This window comes from Rhincodon typus, chromosome 19, assembly GCF_021869965.1.
Source record: "Rhincodon typus isolate 14 chromosome 19, sRhiTyp1.1, whole genome shotgun sequence".
Classification (NCBI taxonomy): Eukaryota; Metazoa; Chordata; class Chondrichthyes; order Orectolobiformes; family Rhincodontidae; genus Rhincodon; species Rhincodon typus.
Window position 1 is genome coordinate 256,240 of NC_063350.1, and position 21,475 is coordinate 277,714.

The following is a 21,475-nucleotide window of genomic DNA, read 5'->3' on the forward strand; positions in this document are numbered from 1 at the left end:
AAAGAAAGCCACGAAACAAGCTATAAAGAAAAGTAACAGATTATGAGAGTATACTAGCTCAGACTATAAAAAAGACAGCAAAATTTTCTACAAATATATAAAATGAAAAAGAGTGGCTAAGGTAAACGTTGGTCCTTTAAAGGATGAGAAGGGGGATTTAATAATGGGAAATGGCCAAGGGGTTGAACAGGTATCTTGTATCAGCCTTTACAGTGGAAGACACAAATAACATGCCAGTAATTGATGACAAGGAGGCTATGGCAGATAAGGACCTTGAAATGATCATTCTCACTAAAGAGACTGTGTTGGGCAAGCTAATGGGGCTAAAGGTAGACAAGTCTCCTGGAATGCATCCCAGGATACTAAAAGAGATGGTGGGGAAAATTGCAAATGAGCTCAGAGTAATTTACCAAAATTGGCTGGACTCTGGGGTCGTCCCGGCAGATTGGAAAACAGCAAATGTGATGCCACTGTTTAAAAAAAGGAGGTGGACAAAAGGTGGGTAACTATAGGCCTATTAGCTTAACTTCTGTAGTGGGGAAAATGTTTGAATCTATTTTTAAGGAAGAAAGAGTGGGACATCTGGATAGAAATTGTCCCATCGGGCAGATGCAGCATAGGTTCCTGAAAGGCAGATCATTTTTACCTAATTTACTGGAAATCTTTGAAGACATTATGAGCGCGGTGGATAATGGGGATCTGGTAGATGTGGTATACTTGGATTTTAACAAGGCATTCAACAAGGTAGCGCACAAAAGGCTGCTGCATAAGTTTAAGGCGCATGGTGTTACAGGTAATGCAGTCGAGAGTGCAGTTTCATGATGAGTCTGATTGTTACCAGAAAATAAAACGGATAGAATGCGTGAATGTCATATCTCACTAAGGAATCATACAACAGTAGGGAAATTTGACAACAGAGTAAACTTAAAGGCTTTTTATCTGAATATATAAAGCATTTGGAATAAAATTAATGAGTGAATAATGTAAAATAAGACAATTGGGTATGATTTGCTGGCAATTACTGAGATGTGGTTTCACGGAAACCAGATTAGTGAACTGAAAATCCAAGGCTACTTACTGTTTAGAAGTGTAGAAACATAGGAACAGGAGGAGACCAGTCAGTCTCTCAGAACTGTTCCACCATTTAATGTGGTCACGGCCTTTGGCTCATATCTCTAATACCTTTGCTTAAAAAATGTATCTATCTCAGATTTAAATTTAACAACTAATCCAGCATCCACTGCCATTTGCAGAAGAGAGTTCCAAACATCTACCAACCCTTTGTATGTGGCAGCTGTATGTGGGATGGCACGGTAGCTCAGCGGTTAGCACTGCTACCTCACAGCACCAGGGACCTGGGTTCAATTCCACCCTTGGGCAACTATCTGTGTGGAGTTTGCACATTCTCCCTGTGTCTGCATGGGTTTCTTCCAGGTACTCCAGTTTCCTTCCACAGTCCAAAGATGTGCAGGTTAGGTGGATTGGTCATGCTAAATTGCCCATAGTGTCCAGGGATGTGGAGGCTAGGTGAGTCATAGTGGGATGGGTCTGGGTGGGATGTTCCAAGAGTCAGTGTAGACTTGTTGGTCTGAAGGGCCTGTTTCCACACTGTAGGGATTCTGTGAAACTAACATGTCTCCTGAGCAGTCTGGCCCTAATTCTCAGATTATGGCCCTAGTTCTAGAATCATCAACCAACAGAAATTGTTTACCTTTGTCTTTTCCTTTTAATGTTTTAATAAAGATCCGTAGCTCAGGTTGGGATTGGAGTTGTTGGTTGGTTCACCGAGCTGATTGGTTTTTATGCAAACATTTCATCTCCCTTCTAGGTGACATCATCTGTGCTGTGTAGCCTCCATTGAAGCACTTTTGTTCTGTCCCGCTCTGAATTTATATGGTCTGGTCTGTCATGGAAGGCTGTCCTGTTTCTGGTTTTGTACCATAGTGGTATGTAGATGTTTGTTTATCACACCGGTGTTGAAATCCAGGTCTCCAGGAATTCTCCTGCTTGTCCTTGTTTTGCTTGTCCTAGTTCTGTTACGATGTCCTTCTATGTATTGAAACAAGGGAGAGTTGCTCGTGCCCTCTTGCTGTATGTTGGTGTTCATATGTCCTGGTGGCTAGATTCCTGCCCATATGTCCTGTGAAGTGTTTCTCGCAGTTCCTGCGTGGTATTTAGTATATCACATTTGTCCTGCTCACTGTGGGAATGGGGTCTTTGACAGTAACTGGCGAAGTGTGGCTGTTGGTTTGTGTGCTATCAATATTCCAAGAGGTCGTAGGAGTCTTGTCATCAGTTCCGACGTGTTTCTAATATAGGGTGGAGTGGTCAGTGTGTTGGGGCATACATTGTCTTCTTGGTGTTGTTTATTTGCCAGGAATCGACAGATGAATCTGTTAGGATACCCGTTGTTTGCAAAGACTTTGTACAGGTGTTCCTCTTGTTTTTGCACAGCTCTGGGGTGTTAGAGTGAGCTATCACTCATTTAAACAGAGTCTTGACAAAACAGCTCTGTTTGTGGATGCTGGGGTGGTTACTGTTGTGAATCAGGATTTGGTCTGTGAGTGTAGTCTTTCTGTATATGGTGGTAAGGAATTTACTGTTGTTCATTCGTTGCAAACCAACAGCCACACTTTGCCAGTTACTCTCAAAGACAAAAGACCCCATACCCACAATGAGCAGGACAATGTGATATATAAAATACCATACAGCAACTGCGAGAAACACTACATAGGACACATGGGCAGGAAACCCGCCACCAGGACACATGAACACCAACATGCAGCAAAACAGCACGACCAACTCTCCCATGTTTCAATCCATTCCGACATAGAAGGGCATCAGTTTAACTGAGACAAAGTAACAGAATTAGGACAAGCAAAACAAGGACAAGCACGAGAATTCCTGGAGACCTGGTTTTCAATGCAATTAACAAACATGTTGAAATAGACCCCACCTACATACCACTTCGGTACAAAACCGGAAACAACACTGCCCACCATGACAGACAGGACCATATAAATTCACAGCGGGACAGAACAACAGTGCTTCAATGGAAGCTACACAGCAGTGACGATGTCACCTACAAGGGAGACAAAGTGTTTGCATGAAAACCAGTCAGCTCTTTTCCTCTTAATATAGTGAAGACTTCAATCAGATCAAAATTCTAGCCAAAACATGTCTAATATGTGTAATTGCTCATCATAATTTAACCCCTAAAGTCCAGGTATCATTCTTTGAAACTTTCATTGCACTCCCTCCAAGGTCAATATATCCTTCCTAAGGTGTAGTGCTCAGACCTGCTCACAGTAAAGTGGGGCCTAACCAGGGTTTTCTATAACTGAAGCATAACGTCTGCATTTTTGTACTCCCCATTTTGGGCCTGAGCCTTCTACTACCATTAGTGCTAACTGCACCAACTGCTTCTCAAAGGAGACCTGAACTGAAGTTGAACCCTTAATTTGCAACGGTTCACCAGTGTATGTTCTCAGTCTGGCTGAGGTTTTGCACAAATTTAAGGGTTGGAATCCCGAGCAAATCTTGTTAAAGAAAGATTCTGCAACCACAGATACAGCTGCGCCAGAATTGACCTCCGTGGGAACTGGGTGACCATTTAACCAAATATTAACTTTAATCGATTTCTATTTGGATGTTGCTAAGCAATTTAATTGTTCCAACCCACATGTAGGATGACTTTCCAGGATACCAGCCAACAAGTCTTCTCACTGAAATCAGGCCTTGTAGGACTCCTTTTCTGTCTTGAGTCCACAAACCAGCAGCAACTACAAATGGCTTGCCAACCGAGATCCTGATGAGCATTTTAGCCACTTGGCTGAGGCTTGGTGTCAGATTTTTTTTAAAACTTCTTGGATAGTTTACAATATTAAGGTATAATTTAAATGTAGGTTGTTGTTTTTCTCAAGAAAACAAGTGCACTGCGGGCATTTTTCTGTGCACGTTCTATGTGCTACTCTGTTACAGTTCACCACTGACAAATACTCATGATCCTTATTACTATGTTACTGCATCACAGGTAAAGTCACCATAGTGCCAGAGGACCACACTCTTATTAGAGAGGTCACCATGCCTCAGACAAGGGGCAAGTTTGAGAAAGTTGGATTTCACGGTAACCTCAGCCAGTGCAGGAATCGAAATACACTGTTGGCATCTGGGCATCACTCTGTATTGCAAACCAACCATTCAGCCAAATGAGCTAACCAATTCCTACCGTAGCATAATGACACCAATATATACTAACTCTCCTATAGCATTCACAGAACTAGGCAAATTCTCCTTCCATAGTTTATCTATTTATCTTACTTTTGGTTTTGAGATCATCATCCTGTGGTTCTGGATGCTCCTCCAATTCCTTCAGGGAAAATTGTTGCAGGCTTGTGACAGTATAGGATCCCACAAGGATAGTGTGTCCAAATGCACGCTGTTCCACTACAAAGATGCTGAGCGGTGGGTGAAGGTACATCTGCTCTGGGAGATCCTGTGAAGCAACAATTCCAATTAAACCAACTTCCAGAACATTTCAATTCTTAAAATCACAGAATCAGTACAATGCAAGAGAAGCCCATTTGACCCATCATGTCCGTGCTGGTTCTCCTAAGGAGCAATTTACATACTATCCCTTCCGCTGCCCTCTCCCCCAATCCCTCATTCTTCCTCAAGATACGGAGGCTGATGAGGTGGAAGGTGACCACAAAGGGCACATATCATGGATCGGGGGGCAAGGATGCACGCAGAAGCACATGAAATGGAAAATACATGTGATCGTGGTGGGGAAGAAACTTTGGTCGAGTTAAAAGATATTCCAGAAGCATTCGTATGGAATTTGCCATCTGACAACACCCACAAATGAAACCAAGAAACTGGGAGAATTGAACAGAGTCTGTACAGGATGCCGTGTGTAAAGGAGTGTAGTCACAGTAGCTGTGGGGTCAGAGGACATGTAGTGAATATTTATTGATAGGCCATTACCAGAAATAGACACAGTGAAATCAAGACAAGGAAATGAAGAGTCAGAAATGAACCATGCAAAGGTAAACAATTTCTTCTTCAATTGGAAGCAATTTTCAAGTTCAAGGCAAGAGCAGAGAAAAGCATCGATATAGTTATCATATACCAGAGGAGGAGGTGTTGGAGGAGACTTGAGTAGAACTGAAATGAGGAATATTCTATATGTCCCTCACAAATGCTGACTTAGCTAGGACCAATAACTAGGACCATTGCTGGGATGAATGCTGGGACTCATGTGGGTACCAATAATGACCAAATCTGCCAAACTAGCTGAAGTTTTCACAATTTTTTGTTCTTAGATTTCCAATATCCACAGTATGTTTCTTCTCCACACAGACAAACCAATGCTAATAACAATTCAAATACTTATTTCAAGACAGCTTCAATTGAAAATTGTTCCATAATAGTTCAATACATACCACTTCAAAATACTTCACAAGTTCATCAAAGTTGGGATTTTCCTTGTAATTTGTAATGATTTCAGACTCGACTTTCTGACCTGCACATTCTATTGTCACCTGCGGTTGCTCCACTTCAAAAAGATTTATACGTTTCAGTTCCCTCAGGCCCCAGAACAGAACCTAGAAAAATAAAATATTTTTTAGTGGCCATGTACATGAGGAGGTTCAAAGTGTGCTGTTGGATATCGAGTCTGTAGCAGAGCTGTGAGAAATAGCTGCCGGAACACATTCAGGTCAGGATTGCTCTGGTGTTTTTGTCAGTCCATGGTCAGTGAAAAATAGATTGTTTTACGCCAGGTTCAAACAACAATTTGACAGCGCTGGATCGCTGTCATGCAACAGCAGTTTGCAACGAAAGTTCTGGTCGGATGCTTTTTACACTTTCTCTCTTGACTGAGACAACCTATAAGCACTGGGGAAGCAAAACTAGCCTGACACTTTTGCCAAACTTCCTAACAAACATGAGCAGATCCTAGGTATTAATCCACCTATAAAACAAAGTTATAAAGTCGTTACAGAGCCTAGATATTAACCTACCTGTTTACCAGAGTCACAGAGTCGTTACAATGCAGTAGGAGATCATACGGCAAATTCAGTCCATACAGACAGTAGAACAATCCAATCAGTTCAATTCCCTCACTTTACACACATTTATTTCAAGCCCTCATCCTTTTGAAATCTATCTCTTTCACTTGTGGTGAGAAAATTCTTCCTCACATCCCCAATTTCTCACTCGCACCTTAACCTTCAATAAACCTGGTCATGAAATTCCCTCAACTCTGGAATCATTCTGGTAAATATCCTTGATGTGGAGGTGCCAGTGTTGGACTGGGGTGGACAAGGTCAGAAGTCACACAACATCAGGTTAATATTCTCTGCACTCTCTAAGGGACCTTCATACCTTTTCTATGTGTGGTGACCAGGATTGGATTTAATTCTCTTTTTGTGACCTAATCAGAGCTTTAGAAACATAGAATATAGGAGCAGAAGTAGGCCCTTCGGCCCTTCGTCTAACTCAGTATCCTGTTCCAACTTCCTCTCTTTGATCCCTTTAGCCCTGAGAACTGTATCTAACACCTGCTTGAAAATAAACAAACTTTATAAAGTTTCAGCATGCCTTTCCAGCTTTTGTACTCATCATCTCTATTTACAAAGCCCAGTAACCATATTCTTTGCTAACTACTTCCGTATATCATTCTATCATTGAAGATCTCTGCACAAGAATTCCTGGACCCTGAGTCCCAGTACACAAAACTGTGTCATTCTATCTATATTGCTTCTTCCTTTTCCTTCTTCAAAAGTAGATCACTTCACATTTCTCTACTAAATTTCATCTGCTATTGGTCAGCCCACTCTGATAGCCTACGTTCATTCTGTTGCAGTCAGTTTCTATTATCCTCTCTGTTTGTCACTTCTTCAAGTTTCAGCAAATACTGTAACACAAACAAAAATTGCTGGAAAAACTCAAAAAGGGCTGATAGCATCTGTGAAGAGAATACAGAGTTAACATTTCAGTTCAGTGACCATTCTTCAGAACTGGACTTAAGTCATTTTCTCTCCACAGACGCCGCCCGACCTGCTGAGTTTTTCCAGCAATTTCCGCTTGTGTTTCTGATTTCCAGCATCTGCAGTTCTTTATTTTTATTTGTTCATCAAATACTGTAATTTGACTTTGTATTCCATTGGCCCAGTCTTTATAATTATCACTGCACTGACCATTGAGGAGCACCACTGTCAGTATTCTCCAGTCCAAAAAAAACAACCATTTCCCAGAAATCAGTGGTTTCTGCTTCTTCAACCAACATTTCATCCAATTGGAGAATAACCTTGTATTAAAATATCAATTAATTCAATGTGATATTATGTAATTCATAGAAGAATTAATATTCAGGTGGAAATCTACCTCAATTCTGAACGTCTTGAGCTTTGGTCGAATTCCTGTGGGAATAATGAAATATTTCCTCTGTTCATCAAGGTATTCCAGATCCTTAGATTCCACATCGTCTGGGAGAGATGGCTGAAAAGAGAGTTGTGTCTTTAAGATCAGTGCTCCATTCTACCATTACCTCACCTTCACTTTACCTTTTTTTAAGTCCTCTGGCTCTCACTTTTACAATTTTATCTTCCTCCACTGGAACATTGTGGAAAATAAAAAGTCTTACATTTATATAGCACCTTTCTCTACCACACAACATCCCAAAACATTTTACAGTCAATGAAGTATTTTCAAGATGTAGTCACTGTAGCAATGTAGAAAATGTTGCAACCAATTTCCATGTACAATTCTTTATTTGTTGTTGGGGTATGACCTTCACTAGCTGGACCAGTATTTGGTGTCCATCCCTAATTGCCCTGTTTAAGGTGGTGGTAAGATGCCTTCTTACACCGTTGTAGTTCACAATGCTGGTTGGGAAGTGCAGAATTCCAGCAACACTGAAGGAATGGCGATATATTTCCAAGTCAGGATGGTGAGTGGCTTGGAAGGGAACTTGCAGGAGGTGTGTTCCCATGTATCTGCTGCCCTTGCCCTAGATGGTAGTGGTCATAGGTTTGGAAGGTGCTGCCTAAGGAGCCTTGGTTAATTATTGCACTTGTAGGTGATGCAGGAATTGATGCTAATAAAACAGGCTGCTTTGTCCTGAATGATGTCAATTTTCTTGAGTGTTCTTGGAGCTGCACCCATCCAGGCAAGTGGGGAATACTGCATCACATTGCTGATGCAATACAAGCCTTAATACAGGTGGTGATTTGCTACATTGTGCAAAGCAATATATTTAAAACAATCATGTCAAAAGAAGCCACGAGTAGCCACCAGATTTCAGACAGTGAGTCCATACAACTGCACAGAGCATTAGCGAGCCCACACCAAAAGCAGGATTTGTGCAGCTTGCTGGAGGTGACACGAGAGTGGGCATGCAGGTAGAATTGGGCAGAAGGCTGCATGTCAACATTCCTGGTAGCAGGAAAACTGGAAGCAATAAAGTCAGTGGCAGGAACCTCACCTGCTAGTTGGAAGGAAGCTTATTGATTTGCTTAATTTTTCATTTGCATATTACCTAATGCAATTTGATTCAGTTCATTCCTGCCTCTTCAATTTATTGACATTCACAAGCGTCTAAGGTTTTGGAGTAGATTTGTAGCTCGGGTTGTGGGTGTTGAGGTTGTTGAGGTTGGTTGGCTCGCTGAGCAGGTTTCCTGTTTCGCAGATGTTTCGTTACCATGCTGGGTAACATCCTCAGTGCAGCCTCCTCCTTCCGGAAGTGAGGCAATCCATCTCAACGGACCCCAGAGTTTAAAAACCAGGCGGGAAAACATACCAGCACTTCATCGGAGACTGCACTGAGGATGTTACCCAGGATGGTAACGAAACATCTGCGAAACAACAAACCAGCTTGGCGAGCCAACCAACCTCAACAACCTCAATTCACAAGCATCTTTCATATATTCAGCAACCACATCCCAACGAAAACTGTGGCTGTCTTGACCTGCCCATCCTTCGGACCATCAGACAATTGAATCACAGGCTCTGTATTGATCGTAGAGATGTTGTCTCCACACCATAGAACATAGAACATTACAGCGCAGTACAGGCCCTTCGGCCCTCGATGTTGCGCCGACCTGTGAAACCAATCTGAAGCCCATCTAACCTACACTATTCCATTATCATCCATATGTTTATCCAATGACCATTTAAATGCCCTTAAAGTTGGCAAGTCAACTATTTTTGCAGGCAAGGCATTCCACGCCCTTACTACTCTCTGAGTAAACATCAAAACTTGTGGAGCTAGCATTCTGAGGGGCAGGGCATCTAGCAGGAAATTCTGAAGCAGAAGAGCTAGATCTGAAATTTAAAGGGGACAGTGCACAACTGAACTGGTGATCAGTGATCCTTTGGCAAGAACTTTTGAGTGCAAAAGAAGAGGAGGCTGCCTACAATGATTACGAGAGTTAGTGAACATAAAAACATACAAATTGCAATGAGCAGGCTATTCGACCCCTCAAGCCAACTCTGCCATTCAACAAGCTCATGACTGATCTGATCTGCAAGGCACAATTAATGCCTGACTGTTTTCCATTACCTATAATTATCACAGCAGAGCTCCCACATTCACAGTTTGATTGACAGCGCTTCCACAAAGGGCAGTGGGTGATAAATCAATTGTTATTTTGAATGTGTGATAGATAATGTTTTGTTAAGCAAAGCTAATAAAGAATATGAGACAAAAGTAGGTATATACAGTTAGGCCACAGATCAGCCATGATCTCGTTTTCCCAGAGCGTCGGAGGCTGAGGGGTGACCTTATAGAGGTTGAGAAAATCATGAGGGTCATGGATAGGGTGAATAGGCAAGGACTTTTGCCTAGTGCTAGGGAGTACAAAACTAGAGGGAATATGTTTAAGGTGAGAGGGGAAAGATTTAAAAAGGACCTGAGGGGTAACTTTTTAACACAGTGGATAGTGTATGTAAGGAGCTGCCAGAGGAAGTGGTGAAGGCGGATACAGCTACAACGTTTAAAAGGCATCTGGATGGGTAAGGGTTTAGAGGGATATGGGCCAAATGCTGGATAATGGGACCAGGTCAGATTGGGATGTGTGGTCAGCATGGACGAGTGGGACCGAAGGGTCTGTTTCTATGCTGTATAACTCCATGACTCTATAACAGGCTCAATGGGCTGAATGGGCTATTCCTGTTCCTATGTTCCACTTGTCAAAACTGTGATAGAATACTCTCCATTTGCCTGGATCTCAAGAAACATGACACTGTCTAGGACAAAACAGCCCACTTAATTGGCACCACATCCACAAACATCCACCCTCTTCACCACTAATGCTCAGTAGCAGCAGTATGTACTATTTACAAAATGCACTGCAGAAATTCACCAAAGATCCTGAGGCAGCACCCTCCAAAACCATGAGCACATCCATCTAGAAGGACAAAGGCAGCAGATACATGGGAACATCACCCCCTGCAAGATCCCCTCCAAGCCACTGACCATCCAAACTTGGAAATATATCACCATTCCTTCAGTGTGGTTGGGTCAAATCCTGGAATTCCCTCCCTAATGGCATTGTTAATTTACAGGTAGTTCTTCTATAACACAATAGTGGCATTGTTGTGTCGCCTTGTGCCATAGAAAATTGCGTTATAGGGAAATTAAAACCAACACACCAACTAATTTACTGGTCATTTCTTTTAAGATCCTGCAATGAAATCCATCAAGACCAACAGAATTGTCAGCCCACAGTGCCAACAATTTACTCAGTACCACTTCCTTGGTTATTGTAAGTTTCTTTATTTTCTCCTTTCTCTTGCATTTTCTGATTTACAGCTATTTCTGCAATGTTACTTGTATCACCCATAGAGAAGAAAAATGCAAATACCTGTCCAATGCATCAGCCATCAATTTAGTTCCCATTATCAATATCCCGCACTCATATTCTATAGTATTCACACTGACTTTGTTGATTTATTTATAAACATCTATAGAAACTCTTACTACCTGTTTATATTTCTAGCTAGTTTTCATTCTTATTCTAATTTTTCCCTCCTTATTAATCTTTTAGTCATCCTTTGCTGTACTTCAATGTTCTAAGCAATCTTTTGACCTGCTTTGGGTGATTATATGCTTTGTTCTAAGTTTGATACTACCTTTAACAATTTTAGTTAACTATGGAATTTAGTCTTCCCTTTGGAATTTTTTTTCTCATTGGAATGTAGTAGCAACATGGGATCCATCCACCCTGCCCTTCTTCATCCTTTAGCTTTAGATCAGCAGCTCTGGTTAGACAGAGTCATCACAGGGCTCAGCTCAACCCATTTGTACAAACCCAAACGATCCTGTGAGATTATCCCTGATCATTGGAATGTCTTTTTGTGCTGAAGCAACAGAAATTCAGATGCTGCAGATTTAAATGCAGAATTTCTGAAATGTCTAAAGGAGAATTTCCAACTCTAACCCAGGGCTGGCCCCAGCCATCAGCTGATACGAGCATCCCAATGTCAAGACTACTCTGTCACATGATCGAGCTGCAAGTCTGTGTCACTCATATTCATGATCCTGCCACCACATCATCAGGTTCAAGTTCATCACCACAGACCCAGCCAGATTCCTGATGAACTCCAGGTCCATCAGCTGATACCATGATATCAACAATAAGCCCAAGCTATCAAAGATAGGAATTGTAAACAACTTAGTTTCCTCATTTATAGGGCAGAGGTACAGCTGCATCAAAAGCAGTTCAGAGAAGGTTCATTTGTATGATTTTTGCGTTGGAGAGGGTTATGCTATGATGCAAGATTGAGGAGTTTGGGCCTACATTCATTGGAATTTAGCAAAATGAAAGGTGATCATTTGAAACTTAAAATTTTGCAGGGACTTCTCTAGTCTCAGGGGTGGAGCCAGAGGACTGGAGAATTGCACACATTATGGCTTTGGTCAAGAAAGATTGCAAGAATAAAGCCAAGAATAAGAATACAGACCACTCACTATAGATCCATCAGTTTAACTTTAGTTGTGCAGAAACATTTAGAAATGATAATTCAGGATAGAATGAATAGTCATATTGACAAATATGGATAATTTAGGGAAAGCCAGCATGGATTTCTTAAGGGAAAATCATGTTTAACTGACTGTAGTTCTTAAAGAGATAGCAGAAAGAGTTGATGAGGATAGTGTTGTTGATGTGGTGTATATAGGCTTCAAAAACATGTGTAATATGTCAAAAGGCTTTTGATAAAGTCCCCAACAGGAGGCTGGTAGGAAGATTAAAAATATATAGGATAGGAGTTAATACACTGGCTTGGATTAATAATTGGGTAACAACAGAAAACAGACAGCAAAAAAGGAAAGGTCATTCTCATGTTGGCAGACAGTGACTAGTGGGCCCCACAAGGATCAGTACTTGGATCCCAGCTGTTCACAATATACCTCAATGTTTTGGATGTGGGGACCAAACTTAACATTTCCAAATTTGCAGATGATACAAAGCTAAGTGGGTATGTGTCTTGTAAGGGAGATGCAAAGTGGTTTCAGGAAATTTTGCACAGGCTTATTGAATGAACAAGAACATTTTCAGATGGAAAAATATGATGTTATCCACTTTGGTAGGAGAAACTGATGTACAGTGTATTTCACAAACTCATAGAGTCATACAGTACAGTTAAGACCCTTTGGTCCATCAAGCCTATCCCACCAAAACTACATTACTACCTATACTACTCTCACTTTCCCACACTGGCCCACAGCCTTTAATGTTCTGATATTTCAAGTGCTCATCCAAGCACTTTTTAAAGGTTGCAAGGTTTGCCATGTCAACTACCATCTGAGATGGTGCATTCCAGATTCGCACCACCCTCTGGATGAAAAAGATTTTCCTCAAATCCCCTCTAAATCTCATCTGTAAATTTATCATTCCTCCACATTTTGTTCTACATTTTTTACATATATTACAAACAATAAGGGACCCAGCACTGATCCCTGCAGTACGCTGTTGCTCACCGGCCTCCAGTCACACATATAGCCTTCTACCACCACCCTCTGTCTCTTGTCATTAAGTCAATTCTGGATCCAACTTACCAAGTTACCCTGATCCCGTGAGATTTTACCTTCTTTATCAGTCTCCCAAGTGGGAACTTGTCAAAGGCTTTGTTGAAATCCATTAAATGACATCAACTGTACTAGCCTCATCTGCACACCTGGTCACTCCTCGAAAAATTCAATTACATTTGTTAGGCATGACCTTCCTCTGACAAAGCCGTGCTGACTAGCCCTGATCGAACCTTGCTTCTCTAAATGGAGATTATTTCTCTCCTTCAGAATTATCTCTAATAGTTTCCCTACGACAGATGTGACACTCATTGGTCTAGAGTTCCTTGGTCTATCTCTACCAGCCTTCTTGAAAAGTGGAACCACTAGCTGTCCTCCAGTCCTCTGGCACCTCCCCTGTGGCCAGAGAGGAATTAAAAATTTGGGACAGGAAAGATATTACTGCCACAGAAGGAGTGCAGTAAAGGTTCACCACACCTATTCTCAGAAGATAGATGAGGGCTGAATTGTCTTCACGGGCTTTAGTGAAGCCTTTGACAAGGTTCTGCACGGTAGAGTAGTTAGAAAAGTTACATCACATGGCATTCAGGGAGAGCTTACCAATTGGATACAAAATTGACTTGACAGTATGTGATGGTGAAGGGATGGTTTTTAGACTGGAGCCTGTGACCAGCAGTGTTCTGCAAGGATTGGTGATGGATCCACTGTTGTTTGTCATTTGTATAAATGATCTGGATGAGAATTTAGGAAGCATGGGTTTGCGGATGACACCAAAATTGGTGGTATTGTGGACAGTGAGGACGGTTATCTAAGATTACAAAGGGATCTTGATGAGTTGGGTCAATGGCCGAGGAGTGGCATATGAAGTTTAATACGGATAAATGCGAGATGTTGCATTTTGATAAGATGAACTAAAGCAGGACTTATACAGTTCACTGTAGGGCTCTGGGTAGTGTTATCGAACAGAGAGACTTAGAGTTCAGGTACGTAGTTCTTTGAAAGTTGCAACACAAGTGGACAGGGAGGTAAAGAAGGAATTTGGCACACTCGGCTTCATTGCTCAGGCAACTGAGGATAGGAGTTCGGATATCATATTGTGATTGTACAGGACATTGGTGAGGCCACTTTTGGAGTATTGTGTACAGTTCTGGTTGTTCTGCTATCGGAAGGATATTATTAAATTGGAGAGGTTGTAGAGAAAATTGACAGGATGTTACTGAGACTGATGGGTTTGAGTTATAGGGATAGATTTGATAGGCTGGGACTTTCTTCAACCAATTGTAGGAGGTTGAGTGGTGACCTTATAGAAGTTTATAAAATCATGATGGGCATAGATAAGGTGTCTAGCAAAGATTTTTTCCCTAGCGTAGGGGAGTTCAAAAAGTAGAGGATATATTTTTAAGGTGAGAGGCGAAAGATTTAAAAGAGACCGGGGGGCAACATTTTCACACAGAGGATGGTGCATATGTGGAATGAACTTCCAGAGGAAGTGGTAAACGCAGGTATAGTTACAACATTCAAAAGACATTTGGACAGATACATGAGTAGGAAAGATGTAGCGGCATATGGGCCAAACAGGCAAAAGGGGCTAGTTTAGTTCAGAAAACTTGGTTGACATGGATGAGTTGGACTGAAGGGTCTGTTTCCATGCTGAACAACTCTAGGGGATTGTGAACATTAGGAATAGTCAATCACAGAGGGCTATGATGGTTAGTGTTTGAGTATGTTCATAGTAGAATGGGACTAGTGTAGATAGTAGGATGTTTGTGGCAGTACAGACTCAACAGGCCAAAGGTGCTGCCTGATTCTATGACCAGACTTGTGAGAAAAGTTATTACTCATGGAATAAAAGAGACAGTAGCAATGTGGCTCAAAGGACTGTGTGGCCTACTCTTGCTCTTACTCCTCATGTTCTTAGGTAAATGACAGCATTGTCATAGTCAAACAGTCTGTGATGGGAACAGGATCAAAGGTGCTCTGTAATGTTTCAGCAGAAAGCCTGTCTGAGGTATGGGTTGGCCCTGCTTTGGTGTATGTTCCCAATTGATAAACAGCAGCTACAGGCTGAACAGTATCTACAATTCATTCACTGTGAAACAATTAGACAATGTGTGTGATTCTTACCTCTCCAAAGCCACTGTAATCCAATTCTATCAGTTCAAAAGCTGCTAGCAGTTCACCACCCATTGTCTGGCGTCTGTAAACGTCATGAAACTTTAATGAAGGTTTCACATAACTTTCACCCTGCAGCTTAATGCTGGGAGCTGCGAAAGCTTGTCCTAGAAACTCTGGGCTTCCCTATGTTTATGAAAAAAGACAGTATTACACATTGATTCATTCCAAATGCTATCATTTAAATACCTTGTGGCACAGTGCATTGCTGCACATTTAAAATGCAACATTACACAATAGGTAGACTTCCACCTGTTCAGTTCACATTCCAGTACTAGTCACTTTACTGTCTGCAAAAATCAGATGAAACTCAGAGAGGGAGTTAACTGCAACCCCTTAACTAAAATTACATTGACTAGCATTCACAGAATTCTACCCACCAGTGCTGTACCCCAATGTTTTACACAAACAGACCAATTCCCATCAGTAAATAAAAATCGAAAGAACTGCAGATGCTGTAAATCAGGAACAAAAACAAAATTGCTGGAAAAGCTCAGCAGGTCTGGCAGCATCTGTGAAGGAAAAAACAGAGTTAACATTTCGGGCCCGGTGACCCTTCCTCAGAACCACACCCAAAACGTTAACTCTGGTTTTTCTTTCACAGATGCTGCCAGACCTGCTGAGCCTCTCCAGCAATTTTGTTTCAATTCCCATCAGTGTTGTACCCCAGTGGTACACAGTGACAGACCAGTTTCCACCAGAACTGTACCCCAGTATTATACAGTGACAAAAAAACTGCAGATGCTGGAATCCAAGGTAGACAAACGGGGGACTGGAAGAACACAGCAAGCCAGGCAGCATCTGGAGGAAACGAGAAGTCAACGTTTCAGGTATTACCCTTCTTCAGGACTGGATGTGAGGCTAGAGGGAGCTGCAGATAAAGGCAGTGGGGTGGTGGGGGGGTGGGGTAGCTGAGTGGTGATGATAGGTGGACACTGGTAATAGGTATGACCTGGTTGGTCGATGGGAGGGATGACAGACCAGTTCCCACCACAGCTGTACCCCAGTATTATACAGTGACAGACCTATCCCCACCGGTACTGTACCCAGTTGTACATGGACACACCTGTCCCCACTATTATTGCTTTACAATTTGTAGCGCGCTCTCCAATGTCAATACTTGTACAGCAGTATGATGTCTATTCTCATGCAGCAGGTTGGTATTTGCAGTTCTGGTTGATAATTTTATTGTCACATAGTGGTATTACTCTTTTATCCTAGTGACATTTCTGCTATAATTCATTTCTGAAACTGCACTAGGCTAAAACTCACCAAGCTGTCATAGTCAAAGATATTGATGATGATAATGGGCGGATCCTTTTTCAGTTCATCCTTACTCCCTTCTATCAGGATTTGATCAAACAGCAACATCTCAGACCACAATGGGGAAAGTGTTTTTTCCAGATACTGTGAAAGAATTAAAGATAGAGAGTTAAATTTGCTACAAATTCTCAATTGAATGTCTGTGTAATATATGGAGACAGCAAGAGTCTCATGATGCTCATGAAGCTACTGTACAAGGCTACTTGCAGAAAGTGGAGGACGGAGCTAAGCAAAAATATCAGATCTAAGCTCTGCAGTCCTGTCACATGCAGTCACGAATGGTGGTGGACAATTTAACAACTCACTAGAGGAGGTGGCTCCATCAATATCCTCAATACTACAAAAGCCCATCACAACCAAAGCAAAGCTCAAGCATTTTCAATCATCTGTTCTCGTTACAATATTAGTATCAACATTGCTACAATATTAGTATCAACCAAGCAATGTGGAAATTTGCCCAAGGACATCCTGTCCACAAAACAGAAAAATTCTAATGTGGCCATTTGCCTCCTCCATCTGTCTATTTAAATCATTATAAAAGTAATGGAAAAGGTTGTCAGCAGTGTTATAGACACCACTTGTTCCATAGTAACCTATTGTTATGACACAGATACAGATATCTGAACCAAATCAGCCTAACTCTGAATTCACAACACAGTAAAATTAAAACCTTCAAAGATCCTCAAAATTGACTACAATGGTCCCTAACCAGACTTTTTTTGAATAGTCAATCCCAAACTTTGCTAATGATGAAATTTTAACACCTGCTCGTGGCTTCATGTTGATTGAATTAATCAAATTGGAAAGGGTAGCTACAACAACAAATTCATAGCATGTATTCAGCATAGTTTCCCAGAGCAATATGTCATGAAGCCCTCCAGGGAGCAGGCTATCTTGGATCTGGCAATTGGTAATGAAGCAAGTTTAATAAGTGACCTCAGTGTGAAAGATCACCGAGGAAGTAGCAATCATAACACAATTGAATTTAATATTCACTGCAAGAAATAGAAACTTGGGTCAGAGACAGCTGTGTTTAACTTAAATAAAGGGAAAAACAATGAAATGTGGATACAGTTAACAAAAGCGAACTGGACAGATAAAATATAGAACATAGGACAGTACAGCACAGTACAGGCGCTTTGGCCCACGATGTTGTGCCGACCTATTATCCTACTAAGATCAAACTACCCTGCACACCCTACATTTTACTATCTTACATGTGCCTATCTGAGAGTCGCTTAAAAGTCTCCAAAGTATCTGACTCCACTACCACTTCCGGCAGCGCATTCCACACACTCACCACTCTCTGTGCAAAAAACCTACCTCTGACATCTCCCCTACACCTTCCTCCAATCACCTTAAAATTATGTCCCCTCGTAATAGTCATTTCCGCCCGAGGAAAAAGTCTCTGACTATCCACTCTGTCTATGCCTCTCATCATCTTGTACCCCTCTATCAAGTCACCTCTCCTCCTCCTTCACTCCAATGAAAAAAGCCCTAGCTCCCCCAACCTTTCCTCATAAGACCTCCCCTCCAGTTCAGGCAGCATCCTGGTAAATCTCCTCTGCACCCTCTCTAAAGCTTCCACATCTTTCCTATAATGAGGTGACCAGAACTGAACACAGTATCCCAAGTGTGGTCTAACCAGAGTTTTATAGAGCTGCAGCATAACCTCATGGCTCTTAAACTCAATTCTCCTGCCAATGAAAGCCAACACACCATACGCCTTCTTTACAACCCTATCAACTTGGGTAGCAACTTTGAGGGATATATGGTCGTGGACCCCAAGATCCCTCAGTTCCTCCACACTGCCAAGAATCCTGTCATTAACCCTGTATTCTGCATTCAAATTCGACCTTCCAAAATGAATCACTTCACACTTTTCTGGACTGAATTCCATCTGCCACTTCTTTGCCCAGCTCTGCATCCTGTCAATGTCCCGATGCAACCTACAACCATCGTCTATGCTGTCCACAACTCCACCAACCTTCGTGTCATCGACAAACTTACTAACCCACCCTTCCACTTCCTCATCGAAATTGTTATTTTAAGATCACAAAGAGCAGAGGTCCCAGAACAGATCCCTGTGGAACACCACTGGTCACCGAGCTCCAGGCTGAATACTTTACATCTACAACCATCCTCTGTCTTCTATTGGACAGCCCGTTTTGTATCCAGACAGCCAAATTTCCCTGAATCCCATGCCTCCTCACTTTCTGAATGCCTTGCTAAAATCCATATGCACCACATCCACTGCTCTACCTTCATCAATGTGTTTTGTCACATCCTCAAAGAATTCAATAAGGCATGTGAGGCATGACCTGCCCTCACAAAGCCATGCTAACTATTTCTAATCAAACTATGCTTTTCCAAATAATCATAAATACTATCTCTCAGAATCCTCTCCAATAACTTGCCCACCACAGAAGTAAGACTCACTGGTCTGTAATTCCAGGATTATCCCTATTCGTTTTCTTGAACAAGGGAATGACATTTGCCACCCACAAATCATCTGATACTACTCCAGTAGACAGTGAGGATGCAAAGATCGTTGCCAAAGGGGCAGCAATCTCTTCCCTCGCTTCCCGTAGCAACCTTGTTATATTCCATCAGGCCCAGGGGATTTATCTATCCTCATGTTTTTCAAAATTTCTAGCACATCCTCCTTCCTAACATCAACCTGTTCGAACATATCTGCCTGTTTCATGCTGTCCTCACAAACGTCAAGGTCCCTCTCACTGGTGAATACTGAAGGAAAGTATTCATTAAAGATCTCCCCTACCTCCTCCTAATTCCATGCACAAGTTCCGTGCACTATCCGTGATTGGCCCTACCCTCACTCTGGCCATCCTCTTGTTCCTCACATAAGCATAGAACACCTTGGGGTTTTCCTTAATACAACCCACCAAGGATTTTTCATACCCACTTCGAGCTCTCCTAAGTCCATTCTTCAGTTCCTTCCTGGCTACCTTGTAAACCTCTAGAGCCCTGTCCGCTCCTCTGGAACCCTGTCCGATAGGTCTGTGGGGATGTGGACCAGAGTGTCCCGTAGGGACAGAAGGCGGGCAAGGGAGGGGAGGGGAATATGGTTTGGCGGCGGCATCTCGCTGGAGGTGGTGGAAATGGCGTCCATTTCATTCACCCCCAATAGCCCCCCCACAGCCCTACAGTACCTTCTCCTGTAACCGGCGAAGGTGCAACACTTGCCCATTTACCTTCTCCTTCCCCAGTATCCAAGGCCCCAAACATACCTTCCAGGTGAAGCAACACTTCACCTGCACTTCCCAGAATCTAGTCTACTGCATTCGCTGCTCAGCGTGGTCTCCTCTACATTGGGGAAACGAAGCGCAGACTTGGCGACCACTTCGCAGAACATCTACGTTCTGCCCGCAAAAAAGACCCTGAACTATCTGTTGCCTGCCACTTTAACACACAACCAGTGTTCCAGTGAAGCCCAATGCAAGCTGGAGGAACAACACCTCATTTTCCGCTTGGGGACCCTACAGCCCTCCGAACTCAATATTGAGTTGAATCATTTTAGGGCCTAAACTCTCCCATGTCCCAGCCCTCCACCCCACACACCAGGCCTTGTTACCAGCACCTTTACCTTGGTGATGGCCACCAAACTCAGCTCTGCCCCCTGACTCTGTTGAATTTTTGGGATTTTACTCATAACTTGTCAAATCTCTCCTTGCGTGCCATTACACACCCCCTGTTGTTAGTCACTAACAGTCCCCATTAACAACTATTCACCCAACTTAGCAACTCCTTTGTCTGTCCAACTGTCTTTCTCTCTCTTTGGGCTCTATCCTATCGTTTACTCCCTACCCCACCCACCTCCCTATTTTCTGCATATAAACTGACATTTTCTCAGCCACTATCAATTCTGAGGAAGGGTCACCGGAACCGAAACATTAACTCTGCTTTTTCCTTCACAGATGCTGCCAGACCTGCTGAGCTTTTCCAGCAACTTTGTTTTTGTTCCATTCTTCAGGTTTAACCAGCTAAAACCAAGAATCTTACAGGACTTAAGACCATAAGACCATAAGACATAGGAGCATAAATTAGGCCATTCGGCCCATTAAGTCTGCTCCGCCATTCAATCCTGGCTGATAAGTTCCTCAACCCCATTCTACAGCTTTCTCCCCGTAACCCTTGAACCCCTTGATAATCAAGAACCTATCTATCTCAGTCTTAAATGTACTCAATGACCTGCTTCCACAGCCTTCTGTGGCAGTGAATTCCATAGATTCACCACTCTCTGGCTGAAGAAGTTTCACCTTATCTCCATTCCAAAAGACCTTCCCTTTTACTCTAAGCCTGTGCCCTCAAGTCCTCATCTCTCCTACAAATGGAAGCATCTTCCCAACATCCACTCTGTCCAGGCCATTCACTATTCTGAAAGTTTCAATTAGATCCCCCCTCATCCTTCTAAACTCCAATGAGTATAGACCCAGAGTCCTCAAACGTTCCTCATATGTTAAGCTTTCCATTCCTGGGACAATTCTCGTGAACCTCCTCTGAACCTGCTCCAGAGCCAGTACATCCTTCCTGAGATATGGGGCCCAAAACTGCACACAATACTCCAAATGTAGCCTGACCAGAGCCTTATAAAGCCTCAGTAGCACATCTCTGCATTTTATATTTAAGTCCTCTCAAAATAAATCCTAACATTGCATTTGCCTTCCTGACTACTGACTCAACCTGTAAGTTTACCTTGAGAGAATCCTGGACTAGAACTCCCAAGTCTCTTTGCACTTCAGACTTTTGAATTTTCTCCCCATTTAGAAAATAGTCCATGTTTTTATTCTTCTTACCAAAGTACATGACCTCACACTTTCCCACATTGTACTCCATCTGCCACTTCTTTGCCTTCTCTCCTAACCTGTCCAAATCCTTCTGCAGCCTCCCCACCACCTCAATACTACCTGTCCCTCCACCTATCTT

The 21,475-nt window shown here is 42.4% G+C and overlaps 1 protein-coding gene across 1 annotated transcript in view; it reads right to left on the minus strand.

Annotated features, from left to right (window-relative positions):
* Positions 1-21,475, minus strand: part of LOC109915181 (fer-1-like protein 4) — a 223,800-nt gene that overhangs the window by 96,037 nt on the left and 106,288 nt on the right. Inside the window, exons 23-27 of the mRNA XM_048608493.1 lie at positions 16,478-16,612; positions 15,158-15,331; positions 7,390-7,503; positions 5,445-5,606; positions 4,321-4,495 (exon numbers count right to left, since the gene is read on the minus strand). Coding sequence (XP_048464450.1) covers positions 4,321-4,495; positions 5,445-5,606; positions 7,390-7,503; positions 15,158-15,331; positions 16,478-16,612 — 760 coding nt within the window. The remainder of the gene's footprint in view (positions 1-4,320; positions 4,496-5,444; positions 5,607-7,389; positions 7,504-15,157; positions 15,332-16,477; positions 16,613-21,475) is intronic.